This window comes from Coffea arabica, chromosome 6c (assembly GCF_036785885.1).
Source record: "Coffea arabica cultivar ET-39 chromosome 6c, Coffea Arabica ET-39 HiFi, whole genome shotgun sequence".
NCBI lineage: Eukaryota > Viridiplantae > Streptophyta > Magnoliopsida > Gentianales > Rubiaceae > Coffea > Coffea arabica.
In genome coordinates, this window is record NC_092320.1 from 16,222,281 (window position 1) to 16,234,661 (window position 12,381).

At 37.6% G+C, this 12,381-nt stretch overlaps 2 protein-coding genes across 2 annotated transcripts; both read right to left on the reverse strand.

Moving 5' to 3' along the window:
• Nucleotides 1-413: 413 nt before the first annotated feature.
• LOC113692518 (uncharacterized) lies at nucleotides 414-3,491 on the reverse strand. The gene is made up of 2 exons (XM_027210940.2): nucleotides 2,128-3,491; nucleotides 414-1,614 (listed from the first exon to the last, which is right to left on the reverse strand). The coding sequence occupies exons 1-2, from the start codon at nucleotides 3,369-3,371 to the stop codon at nucleotides 585-587; spliced, it is 2,274 nt and encodes a 757-aa protein (XP_027066741.1). The 5' UTR covers nucleotides 3,372-3,491; the 3' UTR covers nucleotides 414-584.
• Nucleotides 3,492-7,953: 4,462 nt separating this feature from the next.
• LOC113693027 (uncharacterized) lies at nucleotides 7,954-10,365 on the reverse strand. The gene is made up of 2 exons (XM_072053477.1): nucleotides 9,242-10,365; nucleotides 7,954-9,078 (listed from the first exon to the last, which is right to left on the reverse strand). The coding sequence occupies exons 1-2, from the start codon at nucleotides 10,019-10,021 to the stop codon at nucleotides 7,993-7,995; spliced, it is 1,866 nt and encodes a 621-aa protein (XP_071909578.1). The 5' UTR covers nucleotides 10,022-10,365; the 3' UTR covers nucleotides 7,954-7,992.
• Nucleotides 10,366-12,381: the final 2,016 nt, after the last annotated feature.

Here is a 12,381-nt window from a genome sequence, read left to right on the forward strand (position 1 = left end):
GACTAAAAACTCACATGTAACTTTTATCTTTGAAATTTATAACTTTTTTTTTAAAAGAAATTTTAAAAATCTGATATGAATTTAATATTCGATCGATTCAATCCGCATAATACGGAGACCTGAATATCTAGATATCCACATTGGTTACTAATGTGCACTTGGGATCCTCAGTGACAAGTTTATTGCGCCAATATTATAGGTGGCATTGGATTGACACAATAAACTTGTCACCGAGGATCCCAAGTGATTAATGTGGCCAGCATTTTGGTTCACGAGTAAGATATCGGACCCATGAACACCCCCGAGTATTAGAAGGTTGTCGGTGCTGGAATCGGCCCTGGGTTGCTACTTGTCAAATTAGCGACTGTTTGCCTCCCAAATAACTCTGATTTTCTATATTAGATGCATCCCTGAAGGATCATGTAACGAGGTCACACTTGCCTTAAACATTAGTACACATCTTAATTACAGGACATTTATCAGGTAGCCACACTTGATTCTGGAGACACATATGTATACATGTTTGAGAGACGGATATGTACGTAATACTAGTAATCAAGAGTGCAGATCCATAGACAGAAATTTTAATGAGTACTAGTATCAGCAGATCTCTCAGCAACACAATCATGGCAGAGGTAGAACTTGCAAGTTGCAGTGCACTTGAATGCCCGGCGTCCATACAATGATGCTTTACAGGAGGAGCAAGCAGAACGATATTCGCCTTCCGGAACTAACTTCAGAGCATGCGGATGTGCACCGACATCTGTAGTGATCCCAAACTTGATGTTCCGGGATGAACTGGCCTGTGGGATACAACGAGGATGAAAAGATTGATCACATTCACTACAACGATACTGCCAATGCCGGGGATGGATTTCTTCTTCACAAACCTCACAATAGAATTTATCAGGTTGTTCAAAGAAAGGAGGAAAGCTTAGAACGAGGGGGTGCTTATCCCACCTATGCTTCACTCTTTTGGGTAGGAGAGCGCAATCATATCCTAGAACGAAGCTGCAATAATTACGACTACACTTAAAATATAGGCAAGTAACGAAATCACCACAACCCTTGCACCTTTTTTGGTTCGGGACTGGATATTCTCTGGCACTGATGAGCCAGTGCTGGCGGTGAGAACCATGAAAAACCTCTTTTGGTAAGTTTCCACACTTGACATCTAGGCGGAGGCTACATCCCTCGCAATTGAACGAGTAACCATTGGAATCCAAATTGCAGGCATCACACTTGAAAAAGCCGCAAGTGCTTGCAGGCGATGTCAATTCAACTTTTGGCTTGCCACTCGGAACATTACAAGACGGATTGGGTGGGTGATATAAAGCAGTCTGCTGCATGACACAAGCGTCGTGAAGAAAGTGATTGGAGGTTACCCGCTTATAGCATGTAGAGACGATCGGTTCAGTGCAAGCTTCGCATGTGATTTCTTTGCCTCTTGCGGTAGCGTCCTCTCGCACATCAAGATGAACCACGGGATGCCCACAAATTGGTTCCCTGATCAATCCTCTCAGAGCTCCCAACTCCCGCGCTATCCACTCCCTTGCAACTTCTTCATAATAATTGTCCCTGGGCAGCATTATGGTCCTTCGTTGACCCCATTTTCTAAACAATTTAGAGGCCGAGGCATCAGAATTAGCAAGCACGTTAAATTCAAACAAGATAATTAAGTTCAAAGAACTAATTATTGCAGACTAAGGTGGAAATGATCTACATCAAAGCATGGCAAAATTATTCTTTAAATTGGATTTGAAAAACAAATAGCGCTAATGCCCAATAACAGAATAAAGTAAACTAGTGCAATATATGAAAAAAAAAAAAAAAGGTAAGAACGAAGGGCCTGTTTGGAACCTCAAGTTTTTAGCAAGTTTGTATAATACTAATTTTTTAACAACTTTTGCTATAGAAACCCTAAAAAACTTATCAAAATTTTTAACCTGAGCACTTCCAAATAATACACAAAAAATGAAAGGAAAAGAAAGAAGAAAGAGAGAAAAAAAAGAAAAAAGAAAGAGAGAAAAGAAAAAGAAAAAAAAAACTTTTTATCTTACAAAAATTTTTCTACAACTTCTACGGTGATCTATAATAAAATTTTATACAAACACCTAAAAAACTCACGTAGGCAGGCCCCGCATTTGGTGCAGTAGTCCGACCCGTGCATTGATGCACGTAAGATGCACAAAGTGTCTACATGGGCCGCAGTAGTAATTCCAATCATTCGGCTTTATCATTTGGTCGCAGACATCACAAGAAAACTCATAGGCAATGTAATCATCCGAAAGACAATAGGCAAGGGAGAGAGGGTGATCGTGATCCCAGCGTTTCTTGATGGTAGGTGATGAGGCACATCTCTTGTGGATCCAATATGGACAACTAGAACTAGTACACAAGTATGATACATCTTCCTTTCTTTCCCAGCAAGCATGGCACTCAAACGTGACTGGCTTTGGCACGAATTTTAGAGTGTGTGCATGACTTGGATGGTTCAATTTTCGGTCTTCGGTAGCACACGAGATGTCGAGGTTAAAATTACAAGTGTTACAGTGATAGGTGAAGTTTCTCCATGATTGCCCGCAGCCTTCACAGTCGCAGATCCCTTCTTTATTTGGAGGCTTCTCAAGAAGGGTGAGGTGGTGTTGAGGGTGCATGGCATGAGAAATTTTCTCTGGAAGTTTAGCACACGAGACGTCGAGGTTAAAATTACAAGTGTTGCAGTGATAGGTGAAGTTTCTCCATGATTGCCCGCAGCCTTCACAGTCGCAGATCCCTTCTTTATTTGGAGGCTTCTCAAGAAGGGTGAGGTGGTGTTGAGGGTGCATGGCATGAGAAATTTTCTCTGGAAGTTTAGCACACGAGACGTCGAGGTTAAAATTACAAGTGTTGCAGTGATAGGTGAAGTTTCTCCATGATTGCCCGCAGCCTTCACAGTCGCAGATCCCGTGTTTATTTGGAGGCTTCTCAAGAAGGGTGAGGCGGTGTTGAGGGTGCATGGCGTGAGAAATTTCCTTTGGAAGTTTAGCACAAGAGATGTCGAGGTTAAAATTACAAGTGTTACAGTGATAGGTGAAGTTTCTCCATGATTGCCCGCAGCCTTTACAGTCGCAGATCCCTTCTTTATTTGGAGGCTTCTCAAGAAGGGTGAGGCGGTGTTGAGGGTGCATGGGATGATCAGAAAGTTTCTCTGGAAGTTCAGCACATCTTCTGTGAAGAAAGATGCTGCACTCTTTACAGGAATAGGTGGGCTCTGAAAGCACTGGTGCTCCGCAGCCATAGCAGATTGATTTCTGAACAGTCTCATCCCTTTCCCCTTTCTCTAGGATCAGCAGGTGCTGCTCATGGCTGAAATGTTTCAGCTCTTCCATTTCTATGATCTCTCTCTCTCTCCTATGGGAAGATTGTCTCTTGCGAGAATGACAATAGAAATTTAAATGCCAAGATGAAGAGTTTGATTAGGTTTATACCTGTGGAAATGGTACGGGAAGAAGATGCAATGTGATTCTGTATCAATGAATTTTCATGTGAAAATTACAAGGACTCTTATACTGCGTGCCTTCACGGAGGAAGATGCAATATTAATATGATTCGCGCAAAGATAAATTTTTTTTTTTAAAATTATAATTTTGCGAAAATATATTCAATTCAGGGTTTGGTCAGTGATTTCTCTCACGAGTACGAAATAATAAGAACAATCTTCCATTGCTTAAATATTTAACAACATTTGACAAATTAATATTAACAGTTTCCACGAAAGCATTTACTAAGTTTATTAACTGATCCTTTTCCTCCTTGTTTGCTTTCTAAAATGTGAGATATTTGGCCAAAGGGATCAATTAATAATTAGTTTTACGTACACTTCACTTCTCTTTATTTCGCATGTCCCCCCAAATAAAGAGAGCATTTCTCCTGAATCAAGTTTGGCATCACCGTGGAACCCAAACAATTCCACTAAAAAAAAATGTGTGACAGAAGAAAAATAAATCAACAATATAATATAATATAATTACATCATAAGAACAAGCACATTTGAGGGGTTATGGAATTGTATTAAAAATAGTGAAAGCAAAATCAAATATTATTTTATGTCATTTTTCTTTAGTTTGTTTTGCGTAAATATATAGCAATTCTGAATGACTACTACTTTAAGTTTACACGCTATCCTTCATTTGGGAACATCCCGAACTATAAAAGAAAAAAAAAAGAAGAGAAGGTTAGCTATTTAGCTTGCTAAATCAAAAAGCAAGGTAGCTGCCAATTCTTGTGGAAAGGATTTGGCATCACACAAAACAGAATGCTAGTTTTCTTTTGATACAGAATGCTAGATACCGTAAACTTATGTTGATATTGGATTCTGGCATTAACAACATCCTTTGAAATGGTAATGGATCAAGCGTAGCTATACATTTCGTGTGTAAATTGTACGCGATTATCGTACCATTCATATGATCTAGTGCAACTTTTCTCTCTCTTTTTTTTTTTTTTTTTTTTTGTGTAATGAAATTTGTAAGGACTACAACAACTGAATATATTTGTAACAAACCACAACTATACCTAGTCCAAGACTGTGTAAAATGGTTTCTTTTTTTGGTTATTCATTTCCCTAGAGATGCATGACTGTAATACTTGGCCATGCTAAAAGTCAAATATTAATTTTTACTTGCGTGCAATGTGCAGTTTTTTTTTTTTTTTTTTTTTAAATTCGGACTGAATTTGTTGATTTTACCTATCCAACCGAGAACCCAAAAGTACAAGGGTCTTAGTTTACCTAAAAACCTAGAATAAATCTTATATACCGTATATACACTATTACCATTGAATCCATGGTATATGTGTAAAAGTTGAATTTTAAATTTAATTTTTTTTTTATAATTGTCATTCATTCAAAGTTGATAGTGTGTACACTGTCGGTGTATAGAAGATTAATCCAAAACCAATCCAACTTAGTAAAAAACCAGGAAAATTAATGAGAAGTGTGGTTTTTTTTTTTTTCTATTTCTTTCTTCCTTTCTTTATCCTTTTTTTTTTTTCAGCTTTCTGCTTACTTTTTTTTTTTTTGGTTTTCTGTTTTTGACTTTTCCTAAATCTCCTACTCATCCAATGCCAATTTCATCTCTCAAACAAAAACGAATGACACATCTGAGTTCAACAAAGGGAAAAGCAAAAGAACATAGCGAAAAAGGAAAGTGAATTGAGAGAGAGAGGATTCAAGGGTACAAAAAAAGAAGTAACAAAAGAAAAAGAATAGATGAGAAACGTCTTTTCATTTTGTTGACAGAATAAAGCAAAAGGAAAGAAAAGGAAAGGAATGAAAAGAAAAAAACGAAAGAGTAACAAGTTTTGGAAAAAGAAATGGAGAAACAAGAAAACAGAAGACAAAGTAAGGATTGGTGCATCAGATGAAAGGGATTATAATTGATGGTGGGATAACCATCATCCAGTGAGGCCCAATATGTTTACATCCTATTTAGTATCTGCTGGTTGGTTTGAAAGAGGTGGAGACTCAGGGTTAATATCACTTTATCCCCTTAACGTTCGGTGTCACTATCAATTTTCTCCTTAACATTATCTTTTAGTCACTTTATCCCCAAAACTAACGATCAAACTTAACGGAGCTTGTTAATTAAAATTAAAAGACATGTTTAACTCTTAAAATTATTATCACTTTACCCCTACAAACTGTAACCTCATTATCAATTTACCGCATAGAATTATTTTTAAGGCAATTTATCCTACCATTAAACCAACTTAACAAGTTAAAGAACTTTAGAACAAAGTGCCCTCCTCTTTGTATAATAAAAATAATAAAAAAATTTAGAGTGATTCGTCTTTTTTTTAGTATCACGAAAAAGGTCAAAGTGTTAATTTCTTTCTTATTGGCAATCTTATTAATATTGCAAAAAAAAAAATAGAAAGATGGAGAGGGGGAGGAGGAGAGATAGAGAAAGAGAAAGAGCTCAATTCTTTTTTAAAAAATACAAATAAAAAAGAATTAAATACTTTTATTATTTTAAAAGTATTTCACTTTTTTTGTTTACCACCAAATTCCAATTCTAATTCCGATAGCCTTAAAGTAATATGATAATCTATTCCCTAGTTTTTGTCCTCTGCCTCGTTCTCTTTCGTCTATGCATAAATTGCATAATGAAATTTTCATAAATTGACACAATAACTCAGAAACCAACAAGAAAATAGGAAGTTTAATGGCAAAATTTGACACAATTGGCTAGTAGTGTGCCTCTTTTGTGAGATGAGCGAGTGATTAAAAATTAAAAATTAACTGAGTGGCAGAGCAGGTACGTTCCGTAGTTCTTCCTTTCTGTTTCAATGGACCTAAGATGCACAAAATGTCTATATGGGCCACCGCAATAATTCCAGCAACAGGTCTATATCTTTTCGTTGGCACAGACGAAGGACTTAGCCCATTGGCGCTTATAATTAATGTCAAATGTTTCGAAGACTAGGTTCGATATATTCTTTACCCCATGGCCAAACTTCTTTCCACTGAAATCGGCAAACTAGTACATGGATCCAATATCGCAACGGATCTTCTGTTCCACACCTTGTGCCACTCTCTGTCCCACTTTTTAGTATATTGATATTTCTCCTGTATAAACATCACGTTTTAGTTCTTTTTTGTTTTCTTAAGATTCAATAACTATTAATTGAGTAAAAAATAAATACAGGAGGTTCAAAAAAGTAATATATAATAGAAAATTAAAAAATACAGCAGAAAATTCATAAAAAATTTCAATTTTTATGTATTTTGGTTTTTTGAGCTTGTTAAATTTTGTGTATTACTCAATTAATAGTTATTGGATCTTAAGGAAACAAAAAAGAACTAAAACGTGATGTTTATACAGGAGAAATATCAATATACTAAAAAATGGGACAGAAAATGGCACAGGGTGTGGGACAGAAGATACGTTGTGATCCAATATGGATAACTAGTACATGAATACGACATATCTTTCTCTATATTCCCACAGGCATGGCACCGAAACGTGGCCCGCTGGTTTTTGAAGGTCAAAGCGTGTACATGGCTTGGATGCTTCAATTTACGGTCTTCAATGGTAACACATATGATGTCGAGGTCAAATGCACAAGGGTTATAGTGATAGGTGAAGTTTCTCCACATTTGTTGGCGGCCATTACAGAAGCAGCTGCCTCCACTGTAAGGCGGCTTGTCAATAAGGATGAGGCGGTGCTGAGGGTGCATGGCATGAGAAATGTCCTTTGGAAGTTCAGCACATCTTTTGTGAAGGAAGAAGCTACACTTTCCACAAGAATATGTGGGCTCTGCAAGGATTGGCGTTTGGCAGCCATAGCAAACTGATTTTCGAACAATCTCATCTCTTTCCCCTTTCACCAGAATCAGCAGATGCTCGTGGCTGAAATGTTTCAGGTATTCCATTTCTATGATATGCTATGTGGAAATCAAAGCTAAGATGGGGAAAATTACTATGAGGATGGCTTGACAATGAAAGGTTGTGTTTCTACTTTGGATCAATTCCAAGAACTTCTTAATAGTACATAGAAAGAGGTGAATCCAAAATTAATCTATTACACGTTTGGAATCTTTTCCTTTCCGCTGATGTTATCGTCTCTGCTATAACAGTTACCTTTCGCTTTGGCTCAAAGTAGGGATCCTCAGCATCCTAAGTTGTCCTGTCCTAACTCCTAACATATTTCTTAGCCGTTTGTAGTGTCAACTTTTCTTCCTCTATTGCGCTTTTCTTCCTAGCAATATTATCCTACCTGCCTACTTTGAGTCGGTAGATATATGTTGCAGGACAAGTTATAAGAGAAGTGATCCCTACCATCCACCTCTTCGAGAAAAAAAAAAAAAAAAACAAATGCAGAAGACAGAACAACCTTTGTTTATTCCCAACATACTTTGCAATTGGAAGAGTGACACCAATACAACTTGTTTGAACAAGGATATCTGCATTTGCCTTTTCCCAAATAGGGTACATTAAATTAAACACATCACTCAGAAATCTTAGCAGGACCAGCGATTTTGCCAGAATTAGCTACTCTTGCTACATATTTAATGCATATATAGAACTGGCAAGTTTCACATTTAAACACCCTGTTGCCATACATCCGTTCATGGCAAGAGTCGCAGGTGGAACGATATTCACCATCACAAACTAACTTGAGAGGGTGCGGATGTCTTCCAAATTCAAGAATGCGCCCAAAATTGCAATTTCGTGTCACACCAAGTCCGGGGATACAACGAGGGTGAAAAGATTGATCACACTCGCGACAATGATAGTGCCAACGCCTGGGATGAATTTCTTCTTTGCAAATCTCACAATAGAATTCATCAGGACGGTCACTGAAAGGAGGAAAGCTTAGGGGAAGAGCGTATTTATCCCACCTGTGATTGACACTCTCTGGTAGCAAAGCACATTCATAGTCCAAATAGAAACCACAAGGCTCACAGGCATAAAGAAAACTACGAACAACATTTCCACAGGAGTTACATCTGTTGCCATTGCCCCTATACATTTGAACAAGGGAATGCTCGTGTGCTTTGTGATCGATTGTGGAGGGTAATAAAGCACACTTCACATCATGATCAAAAGTATACAACCTGCATGTGTCACACTTGAATAAGTAGCCATTATAGTCCAGATTGCACGCGCTACACTTGATCATCCCCCATACAAATGACACAAAAGCCAGCTTAAGTTTATGCTTCTCATGACTTGGGTGTTGTAGTTCCTCTGGTAATTGAGCACAGGTTAAGTGGACAAAATAATTGCATTGAGTACAATGGCAGCACAAGGAAACAACAGGTTCAATGCATCGGTTGCACGTTATGCGTTCAATATTTCTTGATTTGATAAGTTTCTGGATGTCCACAATAGCCAAGGTATGTTGGCAACAACTGACCTGTACTTTCTTGGGAACTCGCATAATCTCCAGGCCCTGTTTTTTCTCCAAAATGTGTCTCATTTCCTGGACAAAATAGTTGGTAGGTAATTGGACCAAATCCTCCTCATCTTCCTTACCCTTTGGTCCATGCATTCCACGCCTGCTTATACAGAAGGAGATGTTTAAAGGTGATTACATCAATAGATGAAAGAAAGCAAAATGTGACGGCAAAATCATGTTCACTTCTATCAAAACAAAATCAAAATGGGAATGTACTCTCTTGTCAATTATGCAACAAAGAGGGCACATGCAGGATTCAGGAAATACAGGGGTACTCGATAATGAATATCAATCAATTCGGTGTCTCGCCACGAAGTGGGTTCTCTATAATGTTATAATCATTGAACTGAACAACCTGGATTATTCTATAACTAAGAAAAAAAATGAAGAATACTTGCGGTAGAATCCTGTCCCTTGTCATGCACTTGAGATGGACAAAGTATCTACAGGGACCGCAATAGTACACCCAATTTTGGAAGGGTATTTTCTTGAAGGAGATGTCACACGGAATTTCATATCTACAATATTCAATCGGAAAACAATATGCAAGAGAAAGAGGATGCTGATGAGGCTTTCGATGGTTGATAGTCGGCAACAAGGCACAACTCCTATGGATCCAGAAGGTACAGGCAGTACAAATATAGGATTGCTGCTCCTCTTTTGTTCCACAAGCATCGCAAGCGAACGAAGCTATTCTTTGTACCAGAGTCAGTGGATGTTCGTGGCTAGGATGTTCCAATTTGCCTTGAGGAAAAGCACACAAGATATCAAGGTCGAAGTTACAACGATAACAATGATAGACGAAGCTATTCCATGGTTGTCTACAGGCATCGCACAAGCATCTTCTGTCTTTGGGATAAGGTGAATTTGGCAGGAGTTTGAGTGGATGGTTAGGGTGCAGGGGATGATGCAACATCTCCCTTGGCAGCTCTGCACATGTTTTGTGGAGGAAGATGTTGCATTCGCTGCATTTGTATGTGGGCTCTTCAAGAATTGGTTTTTGACAGCCGTAGCAGACACTATTAATAGGTTTCTGATCATCGTGCTGGAGCTGAGTAGCGAGGATGCTTTTCATGGCTAAAGTGTTTCAGCTCCCCCTCCATATCTTTTGCCGTTTTAATGTCGGCAAAACGTAAAAAATGCTTATCCTGGCTGGCTGGAGTGCTGCTGATCTTGAAAGAAAGCGATTGGACCATATGAGAAATGTTATGCCGTATGTGCATTATTTGGCAGCTGAGCAAAGCAAAGGACAGTGGTGGAGGGAGCCAGTCTTGTCTTGTGAACAACTCCTCAGATTTTGGAATCTTTGATCTTTTATGCACTTTTTTTTTTTTATTGTTTTGAGATCATTTGCTACAGGGATTAACTAACTACATGATCAATTGCTGCCTCTGCAGGTCCTCAATCTTGGGAGTGCGATGAAATTGGACCTCTCCGGCAAACATCAGAGATAATATTATACATCTCCTTGATTTAGCTGAAATGAGCAGATAAAATGACATGACAAAGCCAAACAAAATACAGGCAAAGGTCGCGGAATATGCAAGAGAAAAAGGATGCTGGTCAGGTAAGCACAACCCTTATGTAGTGACAGGTAGCATAAATATTGGATTGCTCTTATTTTGTTCCACATGTATCGCAAGTGAATGAAGCTTGTCTTATTAGCAGAGTTAATGGATGTTCATGACTTAAATAAATGTTCCCATTTGCCTTGAACAAAAAAGGCATACAAGATATCTATCAAGGTTGAAGTCACAAGAATAACAACAGTAGAAGCAGCTCTTACATTTTCCAGAACAGGCATGGCATGGCATGGCATGGCACAAGTAGTTTTGCCGACTATCTGACGACCATTTCAGAGAAACTATAGGCAGCGCATTACCTTACACCCAAGTAAAAGGAAAGTGGTTTAGGGTCTGTTTGGTTGGAAATAAAATGTTTTCTTTGGAAAAATATTTTCCGTGGAAGTAATTTTTCATGAAAATCATTTCCCTTTCATCATTTTCAGGTGTTTGGTTAACTTATTGAAAATATTTTCTTACTTCATTTTTCTGGTGTTTGTTTCTCTTTTGAAACATTTTTACTTTTATCTCTATCTTTACTTTCTACACATTATAACTACATACTTCTTCCCATGCAAAATAAGAAAATTTATCTCATTGTTTAACTTTAAAAAATCTTGGAGAAATGTATATATGAATAAAAAATATTTCCTTAAGCAATAAACAAATTGCTGGCCATTTAGTGTCAAATATCAATCACATGCAATGTTTATTGTGACATATATCTTGCACTCTCACTGCTGAAAGTTTCTCTAGAAAAGAATGTCCCTATTATACGTAATTAATTATTAGCATAGGATGAGTAGGATGAGATTTTTTTTTTATTTTGAATATACTAGAGGGAGGGTTGGATTGGGTTGGGTTGGGTGGTACGGGGGAGGGAGTGTAAGGAAGAGGTCTTGGGTTCGAGTCCTGCTGTTTACACTAAAAAAAAAAAAAGGAACATACTATAAAATGTTTTCAGTAAGTTTGGAACATACTACAGGCGGGATGCATGCATTTCGGAAAACAACTTCAGTAAGTTTGGAAGGGAAGTTATTTTCCATAAGATGAGTGAAAATATTTTACATAGGAAAATGTTTTCAGTAACTTTTGTGCAATCAAATACGGGAAATTAGGAAAATATTTTCCTGCAAAACATTTTCACCTGAAACAAACGGACCCTTAGAATCCTTAGTTTTTTTTTTATAGGATTCTTGATTCGTGAGGCAATGAGATTTGATCATCAACCCGATGGCAAGTATAGATTCTACTTCTTCAATTTTCATAGCTACTTCAGATCCTTAACTTTGAGGATTCTCCCACCCTAATTCCAATGAGAGAGTTGCTGCCAATATTATTACACATAAGATGCTTTCAGCCGGGAGAGTGCAAAATCATTCTTCAAAAATTAATCCACTGGAAGAATGACATCTTGCATCAACTCCAAAACTTGATCAGATAGCACATATTAACTTTCACAAGACCCGGATTGGTCCTAAAAGAGCACATGCCCACCAATTTAACTATTTTCTAATCTGACTTTTTTTTTATGATTTAATAATTAGTTTTCTGAAAAAAAAAAGTTATTTAAAACAATATAAAAATTTTCACCAACAATCATGTTATAAACCACCCAATTTTTTGCAAAAAGTTTTAAAAAATATTTGGAAAAAAAAAAGGAGACAAACGTGAAAACATTGGTTAAGTTGTACTACATGGGTTATACATACGGTAAGGAGCATGTGTTGATCTTTCGTGTATGTCCATCTCCTGGGATGCAAGAGCCATGTCCATGCATTCACCAGGTACCATGCCTATGCATATATCTCGACTATATACATCCACCAGACGCAGATCGAGAGCAACTATAAGGAGAAGAAAGACTTGTGAA